This window comes from Zingiber officinale, chromosome 2A (genome assembly GCF_018446385.1).
Source record: "Zingiber officinale cultivar Zhangliang chromosome 2A, Zo_v1.1, whole genome shotgun sequence".
Classification (NCBI taxonomy): domain Eukaryota; kingdom Viridiplantae; phylum Streptophyta; class Magnoliopsida; order Zingiberales; family Zingiberaceae; genus Zingiber; species Zingiber officinale.
The window spans coordinates 2,184,600-2,201,792 of record NC_055988.1 but is presented as its reverse complement, the minus strand read 5'-3'; the positions used below and the strand labels follow the sequence as shown (position 1 = coordinate 2,201,792).

Below are 17,193 nucleotides of genomic sequence, written 5' to 3'. Positions count from 1 at the left end.
GTGCTGACGTGGCAATCGATTGAGGTTGAATTGGATCGATTAGGAGCACTGTTTAAAGCCTTGGCAGAGCATTTCTCCGCATATCTTTGCGATCTTTTCCTGCGAGCTCACAACGATTTTTCAGCGATCTTCTCCGAGCTTCTCCGCCAGTTCTTGAAGACTTTTGGGGTGCATTCCCAAAGTTCAAGAGGCAACAACAAGCAATAAGTAAGCAAGAAGAAATTAAATTTCAGTTGTATTCGTGTATTTTCTTCTTGTGTGAGTGTTGTAGTGTTGTGTGTGTTTGTACGAGACTTTTCCGCCTCCGACTGTGACCAAGAAAGAGTTGTTTACTAGTGGAGAGTGCTCGAGTGTGTGGATCCTTGGATTAGTCACCTCATCTTGAGGTGGACACCAAGTAAACCCTAGGTGTTAGCATTGTGGTTGTTTTTGTCTTTGTATTTTATATTCCCCCGCACATCAAGACGCTACAGACACAAGCGCGACGAGCCACTATTCACCCCCCTCTAGCGGGCACAAAGGTCCTAACATATATTTTAGCTATTTTTTTTATAAAATTTTAACACCTCCGGAGAAGTCAACACATGCAATAGACGACACCGTTGGACTCCTTATAGTCTTAAAAATTCATAGAGCCATATATGGTTTTAATATGAGGTTTCTAGGTCGATCAGTGGATTTTGACCAAAATCTACTAATGGGCTTAAACATATCAGATTGAACACATTTCAAATTCTATAAATTTTTGAGACTGTAAGAAGTCCAACAATTTAGTCCATTATATATTTTCGTTTCTTCGAAGATGTTAAAATTTTATTGTAAGAATCAACTAAATCCTAATTTCCGTGGGCTTAACATAAAATTATATCAAGGACATATTATGTATGCATGTATTCAAAAGAGGAGGAAAGAGAAGAAAGAAGAGAAAATAGAAAATAAATTGCATCTATAAGAGAGAAGAAAGAACGAAAAAAATACTAAATTGAGTGTACCCCTTAATAAATAATAAAGTATAATAATTTTTTAGTTAACGATAAATCTAAATGACTATAGTTCTCACCCGCTAAAACAAGTCAAATTCTAGTCAATTTAATAGGGTCCCGTGGTCAATTCGTAAATCTACGTGGCCTTTGTAAACTGCCGTATAAAGAAAGAAATGGGACTTTTTTTAATTTCATATTAATTTCTGACCCCATATTTTGCATAGACGTGGTCTTTTAATAATTAATTTGTGCTAAATTTAAAGAGAGATGAAATTATGGTAGGCTTCTGGAATATACGATACCCGGACCTCGGGATTATGATGTATTAGTAATATATTTAAATTATTATTCAAATATTCATGGTTCAAATTTTAATTATGATATATTTATAAGAATTTTTTTCTTAAAATGAGAATCATAATCAAATAATACTGAAATTCTGAGTTAACCATCGCAATAGAAAATTTTCATGGACCAAATCGATGATCCCAAAATTAATCAATTAAATTAATTAAAATTATCAACTTTTTTTTTTTTAACATACCAATATCCTGCCAGTCTAACTACTATTTTCTAATTTACTTCTCCCAATAATATCAATCAGTCATGAGAGCTATCAGGTGACGAATTTCATCTGTTTTGGATACATTTAATATTTCTAATGAGCATAAAATAGACCTCCCTTATATAAAATATTACTGTACTAAGTAAAATATCGATAAATTAGAGAAATATTTTTAATCATAATTTTAAATTTGCATGTAGTCTCTATATCAAAAAACTTTGTTTCCACTTTTTCATGTAAAATTTTATTTACTTCTAACTTATTTATACAAATATCATTACATAATTATCCTTCAAATTTTTTAGGTAAAAAAATTTAAAAATAAGTATAATTTCTCTTAAATTTAACATTTTAAATTAGATTCCTGTATATTTCTATCAAAATTACCCTCTCATATTTTTTTAGATAAAAAAAATCTAAAAATAAGTATAATTTCTCTTAAATTCCACACTTTGAATTATAATCCAATATATTTTCTATCAAATTCAACATGATTTTTTTTCTACTTAATATAATTCTTTCTAAATTCAGCATAATATAGTATATTTTCTATCAAATTGAGTATTATTTAAAAAAAATCTAGTATATTTTTCATCTAATTGAAATGGAAAAAGAGTCGTGCTCAATTCGATAAAAAATATACTAAATTTTAGTTTAATATGCTAAATTTAATAAAAATTATACTCATTTTTAAACTTTTTATACTTAAAAATATCAAGGATGATTAGGTAAATTAGTGTCTATATTATATTTGACTAATTAATGGAAACAAATGTTTTGATCAATAAGAATTGAATGCAAAATTGAATTTATGATTAAGGATTGCATGTAAATTTACCTATAAAATACTCATGATTTACCTATACCTTATTTTAGGCTAGTAATATTATTATCTTTTACTCCAATTGAACATATAATATTGATCACCGGATTATGAAATAATGGTTATATTTTTTAAGTGGTTAATCAGACATTTAAAATTCAAATATTAGATATGGCGCATGTAAGAATTTTCTTCTATTAAGATAATAAACTTAAGAACGATGGCAGTTTAGATGAACATATATGAGCACTTTTAATTTGTTTTAACGATCGATAGAAAATTTTTATAGTACCTTATAGATTAGTCAATTTGAAAAATTAATTTAGGGATTGGAAAAGTTGAATTTCTGAATAAAAGAAAACGTACACACCAAGTTTCCCAATTTGGTAAAAGTTGAAAATGAGGGGCTTCTTCTGCTTAATTGCCAAGGGGGTTGCAAATGGTCGCATTTTATTCCGTCCATTGTTGATCACGACGCTTGCAGCCAAAAAGGCCAATTGGAGAGGATCCCCAAATCGAGATAATCTCCTTGGCGGTGTTGCTCTCGATCCCATACCATTCTCGGGCCGCGATTAGGGGATCTGTGGACTCTTGAGTTCGGATTAGGGCTCTCGTGATGGGTTCCAAGGATGAGAAGCCTTCGAGCAGTGGCTTCTTCTCCGCGATCTCGTCGAGTGTGCGGAATTGGGGCAGCGCAGTGCATAAATCTGTAAATGGGTGCGAGTTTCTCTGTTGCTTATTTATTTATTAGCTTTTATAACCTGAAGATCGTGCCTTCTCCTTCGTTACTGTTAAATTGAACTCCTTTTGAAATTTACTTGAAGCTTGATTCTCCATCAGTTTGGTTTTGTCGAAATTCAATGCCGGATATTCAAGTTGGACAGTTTTTGTTTGGCGATCTTAAATTAATAATTTTGTACTTCAAGGACATCTTTGTTAAAAATAAGCTGGCGATGGAAACGAAGTCAAACCAGGGTAGTCCAGCAGGGTCGTGTTCAATTTGGTTACAGTTGACGAGTTTAAGTCAATTACCTGAGATGCCTTATTTGGGACAATATTCACAAACGTCTTCTTCCTTCTCATAGAAAGTACATGCTCATCTTTCTCAAGCTAAAATGGAATGACATATAGCTAAAACAAATTCTGTGTAGAAGGGCTCCTATTAGTTACAGTAAAACGGGCGGTATCTTATCCATATGCTCAATAGAACTCTAACGATAAGGAAATTTACTTTGTAATTTCTAATTGGTGTCTATAACACGAAGAAAAAAGTTACAAAAACCAGAAATTTAGTGAATACCGGATGGATAACAATATACAAATGTAGAACATAGCATTGATGAAGAGAAGATAGATCCTCGAAAACTTAGAAGGTAGAGACTTGTAAACCAAAACTTTCATGCCCAGATGCAATATTTTAATTGAACAATTCAAGAATTTATGCTAGCCATTTTTTTTATCTACGATCTAAACATGCTTCATAAAAGTTTCATATTGTTGCCATAATGGTCAAGCACAGTACAAAATTTCTTAAGTAGTTTAATAAATTTATATTTTGGTGTGACAATTATAGTTGTAGAATTCATAATTTTGTCTTGGTGTAGTTTGATTTTGGTCCATTCAATTTTTTGTATGTTGCTGGAGCTTAATCAGCATATAAAGGAAGCTCTGTAACTCTATTGTTCGATGTTTTAGTTTCATACAAGCTTCCATGCTTATTATGATTTGCTTTAGTAAATTCTGTGACTGTGAGTTTGTTTCAGCATTTGTTTTACTTGATTTGTTTCTTATCTGAATTTGTTATTGCATATGAAAAATCTTTTTTTACTTAGGCTACTGGGTTACGAAGGACTTGAAGTTATCAATCCTGAAGGAGGAACTGATGATGCTGAGGAAGAAGCCCATCGAGGAAGATGGAAGCAAGAGGTAGTTAAATAGTAGTGACAATTTAAAAGTGACATATTAGATAAAAGTGATTTTAAGAGAGATGGATTGATGTTACTAATGATATAATCATGCATAGAGTTTGATGGAAGCATAAAATCCATGTAGCAAGCCCAAATTGATAGGATTAACCCAGCTTTTTTTTTTTGGTAGATAACAATGAAATTGAAAATTTATCTAAGATTCTCTTTGAATCCATTGGCATCTTGCATCAGTATTCCATTTTTGCAGTCTTTTTGACATAATTTTTTGCATCGAGGATAAAATATTCATAGCATATTTACTTTAACGAACTAGACCTAATCTGGAAAAATAAATGAAAATCAGCATTGCCCCTTTCCTGTGACTTAATTATAACATTTTCCTTGTTGAGACCAGAAAAAGTGATGTTGTGGACTTGTCCAAGTACATCTTTGTTCTTCTTGGCTAAGATCAACTGTTGGATTGAATTTTAGATTTAGTTCAAAGAGACGAGTATCTTTGTCATATCTGATGTTACTGTATGCTTCTTTAACAAGAAAACATATCAAATTTATCAGCTCTTTAATATCCATTACCTTGTCATTAAATCTATGTCAAATGTTACCTGATTATGATGTATTTTAATGTTTCTTAGGAACGAGATAGTTATTGGAAGATGATGCAGAAATACATTGGATCAGATGTAACATCAATGGTCACTTTGCCCGTCATCATTTTTGAGCCAATGACAATGATACAGAAAATGGCTGAGGTAAGTGCCAACTTTTTCACTTTCATCCCCTTATTGCAGTCATCTTGCTTGGTATATTTTCTTTCCCAGCCTGAATTTTGATTTACATATTCTTCTACTTGCTAGAAGCGTAGAATTAGTAGCCTGCAGTTTAAGATGGATACACGTCTCTACATAAATGTATCATGTTGAGTCTTCTTCGTACAAGTTTATATGCCAAGGATGTTCGTGTAAATCATAGTTGTGTTAAAGTCTCCCTCCTTGTCGTGTGTGTTCTTAAAGAATCAAGCTATGGTTTGAGGAAGGTTAGATCTGCAAAGTTTTTTAAAGTCATCTTTTCCTGACCAAATTATAACATGATTTGATCCATTTTCACTTCTCATTGAGCAAATTTCAATAGATTCCATGAATTTTCTAACATAAACTAACTAATTACTAGCTATTTTTTTAATACCTGGATTTTGTATGACTTCTTAATGTATGGGAGATGTCAATTCTCTGAAAAAATTGGATCAGTCATTGCCAATACCAATTCATCTCGGACTATTGGTATTGGTATTAGCTGATTTTTCCAACTTTGGATAACAAATGATTTGCTTAATTTCTCTATTTCTCTCCATCTTCATTTCAATGTTATTTTCACTGGCTTAGTGCATATGAAAGTTATGGGAGTTCCTAATAAAGTATTGATTTTATGATAGAGGAGTTTTGATGACACTCGCCATTTATTGACTCTAGATGCATGACAAATTTAATTCCTCTTTAGTAGGAATGGTTGTTTTGCCTCTTGTTGATAGGGGCTTCTAGATGTGCTCTATTAATACCATTTCAAAGAGATGTGTTCATTGAATTTGAGTTGATGCAGCCATTCCTCTTGGTATATCACTACATTGTGATCATGTTACATTTCTTGTCCTCTTGATCCAGACTTAGCAAAACATGGCTCCTCTAAGTCAAATATTTTCATTTGTGCTATGGAATTCTTTGGAAAACAGAAAGTGCTTGAACTTTAAAAGCCAGTACAATGCACATGCTACAAATGAGGATCTTAGTTTTCTTTTGAAGAACCATCAAGGAAGACACATTTTAGAGTGTGTTGAATTTAATTGATGCTCCCTTCCACAATGAAATTTTAAGCATTCCAGAACATACTTTTGTATCTTGTGTCTTTTGTTTATTTCTCTTGGATGTATTTGATGAATGGATGATGTGTGTAGTCTAATGAATCCTATGGCCAATTCAGTTGATGGAGTACTCTCATTTGTTAGATCTGGCAGATGAATGTGAGGACCCCTACATGCGTTTAGTTTATTCCTGTAAGTATGTATCTGTATTTTTTTAATGTTAATAATGCTGTTTATGTATTGAGATGCAAATCTCTTTCATTCTTTCCAGCTTCTTGGGCAATTTCTGTCTATTATGCCTATCAAAGAACATGGAAACCATTTAATCCTATCCTTGGCGAGACCTATGAAATGGTTAATCATGGTGGTCTGACATTCATCTCTGAGCAGGTTAGTCATTCTTATGCACCAGCATTTGGAGTGGAGGTGTAGCAGTTTTTAATGTATCCAAATATGCTTTCGTATCTTTTTTTTGCTTTTATTCCATAGTTACATCTAGTCATACTGTCAGGTTAGCCATCATCCTCCAATGGGCGCAGCACATGCTGAGAATGAACATTTTACTTATGACATCACGTCAAAGTTGAAAACCAAATTTCTAGGAAATTCATTGGAAATTTATCCAGTTGGAAGGTAAGTTGTGTTGGAACCTATGATTTGAGGAATTCAATTGTCTAAACTATTTGTTCGACCACCGCCCATGATATCTGTTATTTTTGAAGCATCATATAAGTGATTCTCTCTTAAGCTGTTACCTGAAAGATAATCTAATATACTTGTGATGCAGGACAAGGGTGAAGCTGAAGAAAGCTGGTGTGATATTAGACTTGGTGCCTCCTCCCACCAAGGTTAACAACCTCATATTTGGGCGCACCTGGGTTGATTCATTTGGGGAGATGATCATGACAAATTTGACTACTGGAGACAAAGTTGTTTTATACTTCCAACCATGTGGTTGGTTTGGGTATGATTCATTTCCTAAAATCCATTTGATTTGTCTCAAATGCACCTTCATCGCAATTTTTAAAATAATAGTGATCTTTATGAACTAGCAGAAGGCAAGATGATCCGTTGCTTTTATCCAATAATATAGATATTTATTCTTTTTTCCTTATAATTCTGCCTTTAATATTGATATCGCTATCTAGCCTTATTTGTCACAACTAGTTGAGATCGTTGCCCTCTATTTAGCTCTATGCTAGAAGACTATCCCTATAATATTTAAATCATGTAATTACATTGATTATTCTTTATGTTGGTGCAGCGGGACCAGCAAGAGGGGGGGTGAATTGTCTATAAAAAAAACAAGCTCCTTTCTCGATCCTTTGATTAGATTAGACTAGCACAATAATAATAATGAATTAATTGAACAACTAAATCAAAAAAAAGTAAGAGGACAATTCTATTTACTTGATTACAACCTAGGTGGTTATTAATCTAAGGCGTTGAAGAAAGCTCCACTAGAATTCTCCTTTGTTGCAGGCGGAGAAGCCTCTTATAGAAGTTGATAGCTCAAAAGAAAGACTAGGAAAGTGTACAATACTTCTTGTTCAAGTTGTTGAATATTTCCTAGCTCCAGGGACCTTTTAATACCTCCTGGAAAATCCTATCCGTGGGCGGAAGACACCTTAAAAAGGGTTCAAGGCGTCTTCAAGTTGATAAAGTTTTATCTATAACTCAACGGCAACAAACGGTTACTTCAAGCTGGTACTGTTCACTGAATGGGTTTTCGTACCCTTCATGGAAGGCGCCTTCAAAGCCTTTGAAGGCGTTTTCGACACTGTTCATTCGAAAATGGTTAACTTCCCTTGTTAACAATTTTTCACTTCGTTCGCTTGGGTGATGCTCCGGCCGTCCGGAATTGAGCTCACCTTAACTCAACTTCGGCCTTCTCCTCAAGCAGCCTTCCTCCCCGGCTTATTGTTCCTCAGACCACCGCGCACGTCATTCTCGTCCACCGTTGTACTCTTTCGTAGCATCTCGTCCTTCGGATGCACCGAGCCTGTCGACTCCCTTCTCATGTCATCCTTCTCGCTAGCTGCGTCTTTCGCTCGACTTCTTGTGTTCCTAAGTTCTTGCACACTTAGACACAAGGATCAAGCACAACAAGACCTAACTGAACTTGGTTGACCACATCAAAACTACCCCGGGGTGTTTACAATCTCCCCCTTTTTATGTGCATCAACCCAAATTTAAGTTTGGGTTAAAAAATGCAATAACATAACTAAAGTAGATAAGAAATTGCTTACAGAATAAGTAAAAATTCTAAATCCTAAAATCCCAACTCCCCCTAAACTTATCTATTTCTCCCCCTTTGATCATATCAAAAAATTGAGGAAAATATAATAAAGTGTTAAACAAATATTTTTAGGGGTACATTACAAACATTACTAGTAGGTTAATTTTTTTTAGAAGTAATTTTCAAACATATTCTACTTTTAATAATTAAGCTTCCATTTTGACACAAATAATATAAAAATTATTTTTCGACAATTTACCAAAATACGTACTTAGGTTTTTGAATTTACCAAAAGGTGCATACTACTTTAGTATTTACCAAAGGGCGCACCTTTTTACAGTGGTCTTCCTATTCTACCCTCTTGACAAATTTAACTGATTTTCTTTTTCTTTTTCTTTGTCATTTCTCTCTCTTCTCTTTCTTACTATGCATGCAACGTATCTTCTCTTTCCTGTCTTCTTTTTTATCTTCTCTCTTTTTTTTCAATTTTTTTCTCAAACCTGTTATAAGAGATCAGACCCATGTTGGGCTTGATATCTCTCCATATCAGGCCCAATGTGGGTCTGATATAAGGAGATATCAAGCTTAACAACAAGAAAAAAAAAGGGAAAAAAGAAAGAAAGAGAGATTTAGGTTTCTCAAAACCTTTAGTCCACCACTAGGAATGCCGAAAATAACGGAGAGCATATTTAGACTCCTTGCAATTTTAGAAATCCACAGGAACTGAAATGAGTGCAATCGAAGCTCTCTAGGTCCATGGGTTTTGACCAAAACCCACTGATCGACCTAGAGACCTCAGATCCTTGCAATTTTAGAAATCCACAGGACCTGAAATGATTGCAATATGAGGTCTTTAGGTCGATCAGTGGGTTTCGGTCAAAACTCACTGATGGACCTAGAGAGCTCCGACTGCACACATTTCAGTTCATGTCGATTTCTGATGTTGCAAAGAGTTCAAATATGCTATCTATTATTTATTTTAACTTCTAAAAGATGTTAAAATATAATAAAAAAGAATCAGCAAAACAATCCCCATACGTTTTAGGTTTTTCAAAACCTCTGGTCCACTACTAGGAATGCCGAAAATAACAATGGAAGACATATTTGGACTCCTTGCAATTTTAGAAATCCACAGGACCTGAAATGACTGCAATCGGAGCTCTCTAGGTCCATTAGTGAGTTTTAACCGAAATTCACTAATCGACCTAGAGACCTCAGATTGCAGTCATTTCAGATTCTGTGGATTTCTAAAATTGCAAGAAGTCCAAATATGCTCTCCATTGTTATTTTCGACATTCCTAGTGGTGGACCAGAGATTTTGAAAAACCTAAATCCTCTTTTTTTTTTCTTTTTTCTTTTTCTTTTTGTTATTAGGCCTGATATGAAGAAATATCAGGCCCAACGTGGGCTTAATATCTCTTCATATCAGGCCCAACGTGAGCATGATATCTCTTTATATCATGCCCAAAATATCAGGCCCAACGTGGGCCTGATATCTCCCCATATCAAGCCCAATGTGGGCTTGATATCTCCCCATATCAGACCTAGCAACAAAAAAAAAAAAAAAAAAAAAAGAAAGATTTAAGTTTTTCAAAACCTCTGGTCCACCACTAGGCATGTCAAAAATAACAATGGAGAGCATATTTGGACTCGCAATTTTAGAAATCTACAGGACCTGAAATGACTGCAATCTGAGGTCTCTAGGTCGATCAATGAGTTTCGGTCAAAATCCACTAATGGATCTAGAGAGCTCCAATTGCACCCATTTCAGTTCATGTGGTTTTCTAATGTTGGAAAGAGTTCAAATATGCCATCTATTATTTATTTCAACTTCTAAAAGATGTTAAAATATAATAAAAAAGAATCAGCAAAACAATTCCTATATGTTAGGTTTGATATGATTCATATTAGGCCCACGCATGGGGATTTTTGTCAATTCATCATTAATTTTACACCTCCGTAGAAGCTGAAATAAATAATGGATCAGTCTCTGTTGATTTATGGGGTTGCAAAGAATTTAAATATGTCATCTATTGATTATTTCAACTTCTCCAAATGTATTCTAATGTTATCAAAAAATCAACTAAACTCTAAACGTTGTGGGTCTGATATGATTTATATATCAGGTCTATGTTATGCATGCATGCATGGAAAAAAAAGAGAGGAAAGAGAAGAGCGGAGAGGAAAAATTAGATTGGTTGCATGCATTGGAAAAAGTAAATAGAAGAGAGAGTGAGAAACGACAGTGAAAAGAAAAAAGTCAGATTTGTCAGAAGAATAAAATTGGAAATGCACTTAAAAAGGTGCGTTCTTTGGTAAATATCAAAATAGCGTACGCCTTTTATTAAATTTAGATCTCTACATATGCCCTTTGGTAAATTGCCGAAAAATTAACTAAACTTTAAACGTTGTGGGCCTGATATGATTTATATATCGGGCCTATGTTATGCATGCACACATGGAAAAAAAAAAAAGAGGAAAGAGAAGAGCGGAGAGGAAAAATTAGATTGGTTGCATGCATAGGGAAAAGTAAATAGAAGAGAGAGTGAGAAACAATAGTGAAAAGAAAAAAGTCAGATTTGTCAGAAGGATAAAATAGGAAATGCATTTAAAAAGGTGCGCTCTTTGGTAAATATCAAAATAGCGTACGCCTTTTGGTAAATTTAGATCTCTACATACGCCCTTTGGTAATTTGCCGATTATTTTTCTATTTCGAAAAATATTTGTCAAATCTAAAAAGAAGTTAAATTAGAAAAATTTACAGAAAAAATACTTTGGATTTGAAAAAAAATAAATTATTTTAGTATAGAAACTAATTTTTAAAATAAATCTATAAAAATATTTTTTCAACTCTAAAAATTCTATTATTTTTCCTGGATGTATGAGACACATTGTTTAACGGCAGAAAAATAAAATTTTCAAAATTTCTTTGTTCTTGAATTTTTAATATTAACAATTATCTTTCGGAAAATAATTTGTAATAAATCAGACATTATTCGATAAAATTTGAAAATATTTGAAGGGGAGCTTTGGCGCAACGGTAAAGTTGTTGCCATGTAACCAAAAGGTCACGGGTTTGAATCCTGAAAACAGCCTTTTGCAAAAAGCAGGGTAAGGCTACGTACAATGGATCCTTCCTCGGGATCCCGCATGGTGGGAGCTTTGTGCACCGGACTGCCCCTTTTGTAATGATAGAGAATATTATGTTTTATCACAGAAAAATAAGATTTTCAAAATTTAAGTCTACGAAATAAATTTAAATTTCAAAATATGATTTTTGTTGATAATTTTATAAGCAATAACTCAAGTAAACAAAATTTGAAAAGCTTTCTATTTGTAGATTAAATTATCAGATAGCAAAAAAAAAAAAATTTAACTCGAAACACGAACGAAAAAATTAAAAAATATTTTTCTAATTGAGACAATTTCTATCCTAATAATTTAAAAAAATTAGAGTTTAATCTGAAAAAAATTTTGGAACCCAATATAGGTTCCTGCCTACTGGATTTACTAAAAATTTGGGAGGTACATAATTTTTAGAAATTTTCCTAATTTGTCCCTGGTGATTTTAATGTACCATAATTTCTAAATTTTGATTTTTTAAAATCGTTTGAACATGCATGGTCATTTTTCAATTTTTTTTATTTCTATTTTCAATTTTTTGTTTTTTATCTTTAAATTATCAAACATATCTAAGGGGTATGAATTTGCTAAGTTTAATTTTAACCTAGCATTCTCTCTTTCTAATTGTACTATATTCTTAGATAACATTTTGATAAATTCAAAAGATTGCTTGGAAGATAGCACATGTACCTCACTTACCTTGTGTTCTAATGCTCTCCCTTCATCGCAGCTTTCCTCTGATGATACTCTCTCTTCATCGATGCTCATCTCTAAGCTGTTTTCATCTTCTCTTTGGTGGTCTGCCATTAGAACTAGTTCGGCCTAAGCTTTAATCTCGGACTCTGAGGACGACTATTCATCCCATGTGGCCTTCAGATTCTTGTGCTTTGATCTTGTTGGTCTTTTGCCCTTATCCTTCTCCTTCTTCAATTCCCGGCAGTCGTCCTTGATGTGCCATTCTCCTTGACAGTTGTAGCATCGAACCTTCCTTTTGCTCCGAAAGTGTTTTTTCGCCTACGACTTATTAAATTTGTTAGATTTAATAAAGTTACTAAATTTTCATACCAATAACTCTGCTTCATCTTCGTCGATTGATGCTTCGGAGTCTGGATCGTTTGTTCTTGCTTTTAAGGCAATTGTTTGACTTGGCTCCTTTGATTTTGCACATCTAGATTCGTGAAGTTTTAGAGTGGAAAATAAACTTTCTAATGTACTTACTTCTAAATCTTTAGAAATATAATATGAGTCGAGAATTGAGGATCATTCGGGTGTCCTTGGAAAAGCATTTAATACGTACCTTAGAGAATCTCGGTTTGTTACCTTTTCTCCGAGATTCGTGGGTCCGATGATTAGCTTCTTCAGTTTGGCATGTAGTTGCGCTATTGATTCTCCTTCTTTTAGCCGGAGGTTCGTCAGTTGGTTCCGAAGAAGATCCCGTTTAGCAAGCTTTGCTTCAAACGTTCCTTCGTGTAGCTTCAGGAACTTTTCCCAAAGTTCCCTTGTTGATGCGTAGGCGTCGATCCTGCTGATTTCTTGAGGTGACAGTACGCTTAGTAGGTATAATTCGGCTCGTCCATTTGCCACAAAGTCCGCTTGCTCTTTCTTTGTCCAAAGGTACTCTTCTTTTTGTTCGTCTTTGTGATCTTTTAGAGCTTCAAAACCTTATTTAATTATTAATAAAACTTCAAAGTCATTTTTAAAAAAATATCTCCATGCGTTGTTTCCATAACGCAAATTCGCCCTCAAATTTTGTCGGATAGATGCTCGATCCGGCCATCGTCTCGGTGCTTCAGTCGGTGGTTAGTCCTTCTGAGGCGTTGATACCACTTGTTGGTGCAGGGGAATCGACAAAAGAGTGGTGAATTGCCTAAAAAAACAAACTCTATTCCCGATCCTTTGATTAGATTAGACTAGCACAATAATAATAATAAATTAATTGAACAACTAAATAAAAGAACATAAGAGGACAATTCTATTTACTTGGTTACAACCTAGGTGGTTGTTAATCCAAGGCGTTGAAGAAAGCTCCACTAGAATTCTTCTTTGTTGCAAGCGAAGAAGCTTCTTCTCCTTTGTTGCAGGCGGAGAAGCTTGTTATAGAAATTGATAGCTTAAAAGAAAAACTAGAAAAGTGTATAATATTTCTTGTTCAAGTTGTTGAATATTTCGTAGCTCCAGGGGCCTTTTTATACCTTCTGGAAAATCCTATTCGTGGGTGGAAGGCGCCTTCAAAAAGGTTCAAGGCGCATTCAAGTGGATAAGTTTTATCCACAACTCAACGGCAACAAACGGTTACTTCAGGCTGGTACTGTTCACTGAAAGCGCCTTCAAACCTTTGAAGGTGCCTTCAAAGGCTTTGAAGGCACCTTTGACACTGTTCATCCGAAAATGGTTAACTTCCCTTGGTAATCATTTTTCGCTCCGCTCGTTTGGGTGATACTCCGGCAGTCCGGAATTGAGCTCACCCGAACTCAACTCCAACTTTCTCCTCGGGCAGCCTTCCTCCCCTGCTTCTCGTCCCTTAGACCGCCGCGCATGTTCTTCTCGTTCGTCGATGTACTCTTCCGCAGTATCTTGTCATTCAGATGCACCGAGTCCCTCGACTCTCTTCCCATGTCATCCTTCTCGCTTGCTGCGTCTTCTGCTCAACTTTTTGTATTCCTAAGCTCCTGCACACTTAGACACAAGGATCAAACACAATAGGACCTAACTGAACTTGTTGACCATATCAAAACTACTCCGGAATACTTACACCTTAATGTTGTCTTTGGTCTTCATGTACTCCTTGCACTTTTCAACTTTTTTAATTATATAGTATCAATCACCCGTGAACATGTTATATCATCTCAACTTATTTTATCCCATTCTATTATTTATTACGACCATACCAAATTATTCTTGGATGGTATTTTTCTTATTCTATTTTTTCTAGTAGTTTTGCACATCCATCTTAACATTGTCATGTCTAGAATAACTTCTTATATGTATTGCTTTCTAATAGCTCGTCATTCTGAACGAATTTAGCATACACATGGAGGCAAGTTATCTCATTTTTTAATATGTTTCACTGAATGTGCTGACAGTGCGGGGCGATATGAAGTGGATGGTTATGTTTATAGTGCTGGAGAAGAACCAAAAATATTGATGACTGGGAAATGGAACGAGTCACTGAGTTGTCAACCTTGTGATCAAGAAGGAGAGCCCTTGCCAGGGACTGAACTAAAAGAGGTAGCTAACTAATTTCCATGATCCTTTACCATCTGACTTAGATGCAGGTTCATTAGGGTTAGGAGCTAATTCAATATCTCGAGGTATGTAGAAAAGAGAAAAAGATCCTCAATCTTGTTCCAATGCTTTGTTCTGCAGTTGGTTTTTCTGATTCTTTTGGAACTGGGTTTTTAAACAAGAAACAAAATGCTTGGATTATGTTAGATCTTCATGAGTGCAATAACTGGTGAAAAAAATGGATACATACTTCTGCATTCTTTTCTTTTTTTTTTTTAAATTGCTAAGGAAGTTGCATTATATCCAAAATAGCATTGACAACTTTGACTGGGAAGAAGTGGGCATATATTTACAATTCAGTCAAAAACAAGAGTTGATGTATCATTAGCCTGTGTCTTGATAAATGCTTTGTTGATTTGTCTAGCTATTTCTTGTGTTTACTGGTGACTGAGACCTCATTGTGATTTCACGATACTATATGGAAGTTATGTGTAGTATCACTTTGTTGAATTCTGTTTCTTGGCCATTCACATTCATTTTTAATTTACTGATTCAATCATTTTGATTAAAGATATGGAGAGTGGCTGCTGTCCCAGAAAAGGATAAATTCCAATACACCTATTTTGCACACGCAATAAACAGCTTTGAGACCGCGCCTAAAAAGTTACTGGCTTCTGATTCTCGGTTGCGACCCGATCGATATGCTCTTGAGAAAGGGGATTTGGCCAAGTCAGGTGCTGAAAAGACCAGGTGAGTGCTCACTAGAGGGACTAACTAATTATTCATGAGAAACAAACTTAGCTTGTCTTTTTCCCTATATTTAGAGGTTTCCATCATTTCAACCGTCTTGATTTTTATCTTTTTATGCATTCAGTTTGGAAGAGCGGCAAAGAGCCGAGAAAAGAATTCGAGAGGCCCGCGGCGATCAATTCACCCCGAGATGGTTCAATATGACCAGCGAAGTCACGGCTACACCTTGGGGCGACTTGGAGGAGATATACGAATACAATGGAAAATACACAGAACATCGTGTGAGAATCGATAGCTCTGATTCAGTCAATGAGGTTGATAACACCTCGATCGAATTCAACCCGTGGCAATACAGCGACTCAGCCTCCCAATAAGCAAGTATTGTTTGCCCTACACTGCTTTACTTGGTTGCTAAGGATGCATTTGGCCCTCTTTTAGTTTGTAAGATGTTTGATGGCATATTAAAGTAATTGTACTACAAAAAAACAAACAAATGGATCTTGGATTGCCAAGGGAATTGGTAGGGTTCCCTATGTTACATTTGGTTGTATTATTTTTCACATGATATAATTATATATTTTTTCTTGCTTGTTTTATTTATCTCGGAAATAAACTTTTAAAAAATAAGATAAGGTGACATATAATAGACTCTTCTTCGGTACCTTGCATTGACAGTGATTTTATGTATCGGGATGCTTGTTTTATTTATGCCTTGTTTATATTTCTTGTTAAAATTTTGCATTTTTTTATAGTTATTACATTCTAACAAATCTTGAAAGTTGATTAGTCTGATTTTACAAAAGTTTTCCATTGATCTAAGGGTAAATTATGGAAGCGCAACATCAAGTCGTCAGTAGTCGACCTACACGGTTTTCGTCGTCTCTATTAGACCGAGCTTGCACGTTTAATCAGTACTAACATGTGGATTTTTTTCATCCGTGGGTATTTAAATTTGACATCAACACATGTCCATAGAGGATCAAACCAAGGTACTTTGAGAACTCCATTACACCTTAACCGCTGCACCATGCTCGTGGGGATTAAAATTTTATTTTTTGTGTTATAAAGACGATAACGCTCACCTGAGGCGCTCTTGTACGGCCCACTCCAAGGCACCCTAGGGGATTCAAACTTTGCTCATGTGTTGCAATTCAACCATTCAAGTACCAACTCGGTTATATCCGTGGGGTCTAATATTTTTTTTTTCTAATTCAGATATATAATTCTTAGAACTGATTAATCCCAAAGATACCAATTTGACCTTACGAAAATTTTCCACTAGCGAAATCCGAGAAGCACAGGTGCTAGAGTCACAACATCGAACGTTCACAACCCAAAATCACGATAGGTGGAAATGCTTTGTGGGTGGAGTTTCAGACCTTGATTCTCCAATTTGTGCCGGTCCAATCATAGCTAAATGAATAAAGTAAATCAAAGTGACCATTCCTCCACTCTAATCTACCATCTAACTACCAACTCATTTATGTACGCCTTCTTGTTTGATCTTAAGACGATTTATGGTTGATGCGGTGGTAAGGAGGGGCCCCACCCCATGAAATATAGCTGTCACGGTGGAGGTCAAAGTCAAGACGATCAACGGTCAAATATCATCGGCCGATCGGGCAATCATGTCCCGATCGGGAGGAGAGTGGCCTGGTCCGACCCCACCTCCGACTCGGGTAATATGCCGAACAGCCAACGCTCA

General features: G+C 35.0%; 1 protein-coding gene across 1 annotated transcript; it reads left to right on the top strand.

Annotated features, from left to right (window-relative positions):
- Positions 1-2,818: 2,818 nt before the first annotated feature.
- LOC122040509 (oxysterol-binding protein-related protein 3C-like) lies at positions 2,819-16,088 on the top strand. The gene is made up of 10 exons (XM_042599850.1): positions 2,819-3,088; positions 4,204-4,297; positions 4,932-5,048; positions 6,271-6,343; positions 6,423-6,541; positions 6,663-6,784; positions 6,939-7,115; positions 14,597-14,741; positions 15,310-15,488; positions 15,613-16,088. Exons 1-10 carry the CDS (start codon positions 2,988-2,990, stop codon positions 15,860-15,862), a joined length of 1,377 nt encoding a protein of 458 aa, XP_042455784.1. The 5' UTR covers positions 2,819-2,987; the 3' UTR covers positions 15,863-16,088.
- Positions 16,089-17,193: the final 1,105 nt, after the last annotated feature.

What these genes read in the sequence shown, in the direction of transcription:
- LOC122040509 (XM_042599850.1), top strand. Translation starts at nt 2,988, where the DNA reads ATGGGTTCCAAGGATGAGAAGCCTTCGAGCAGTGGCTTCTTCTCCGCG. An exon ending in GAGGAAGATGGAAGCAAGAG is followed by an intron (nt 4,298 to 4,931) that starts GTAGTTAAATAG and finishes AATGTTTCTTAG; the next exon opens with GAACGAGATAGTTATTGGAA. An exon ending in TCAGGTGCTGAAAAGACCAG is followed by an intron (nt 15,489 to 15,612) that starts GTGAGTGCTCAC and finishes TTATGCATTCAG; the next exon opens with TTTGGAAGAGCGGCAAAGAG.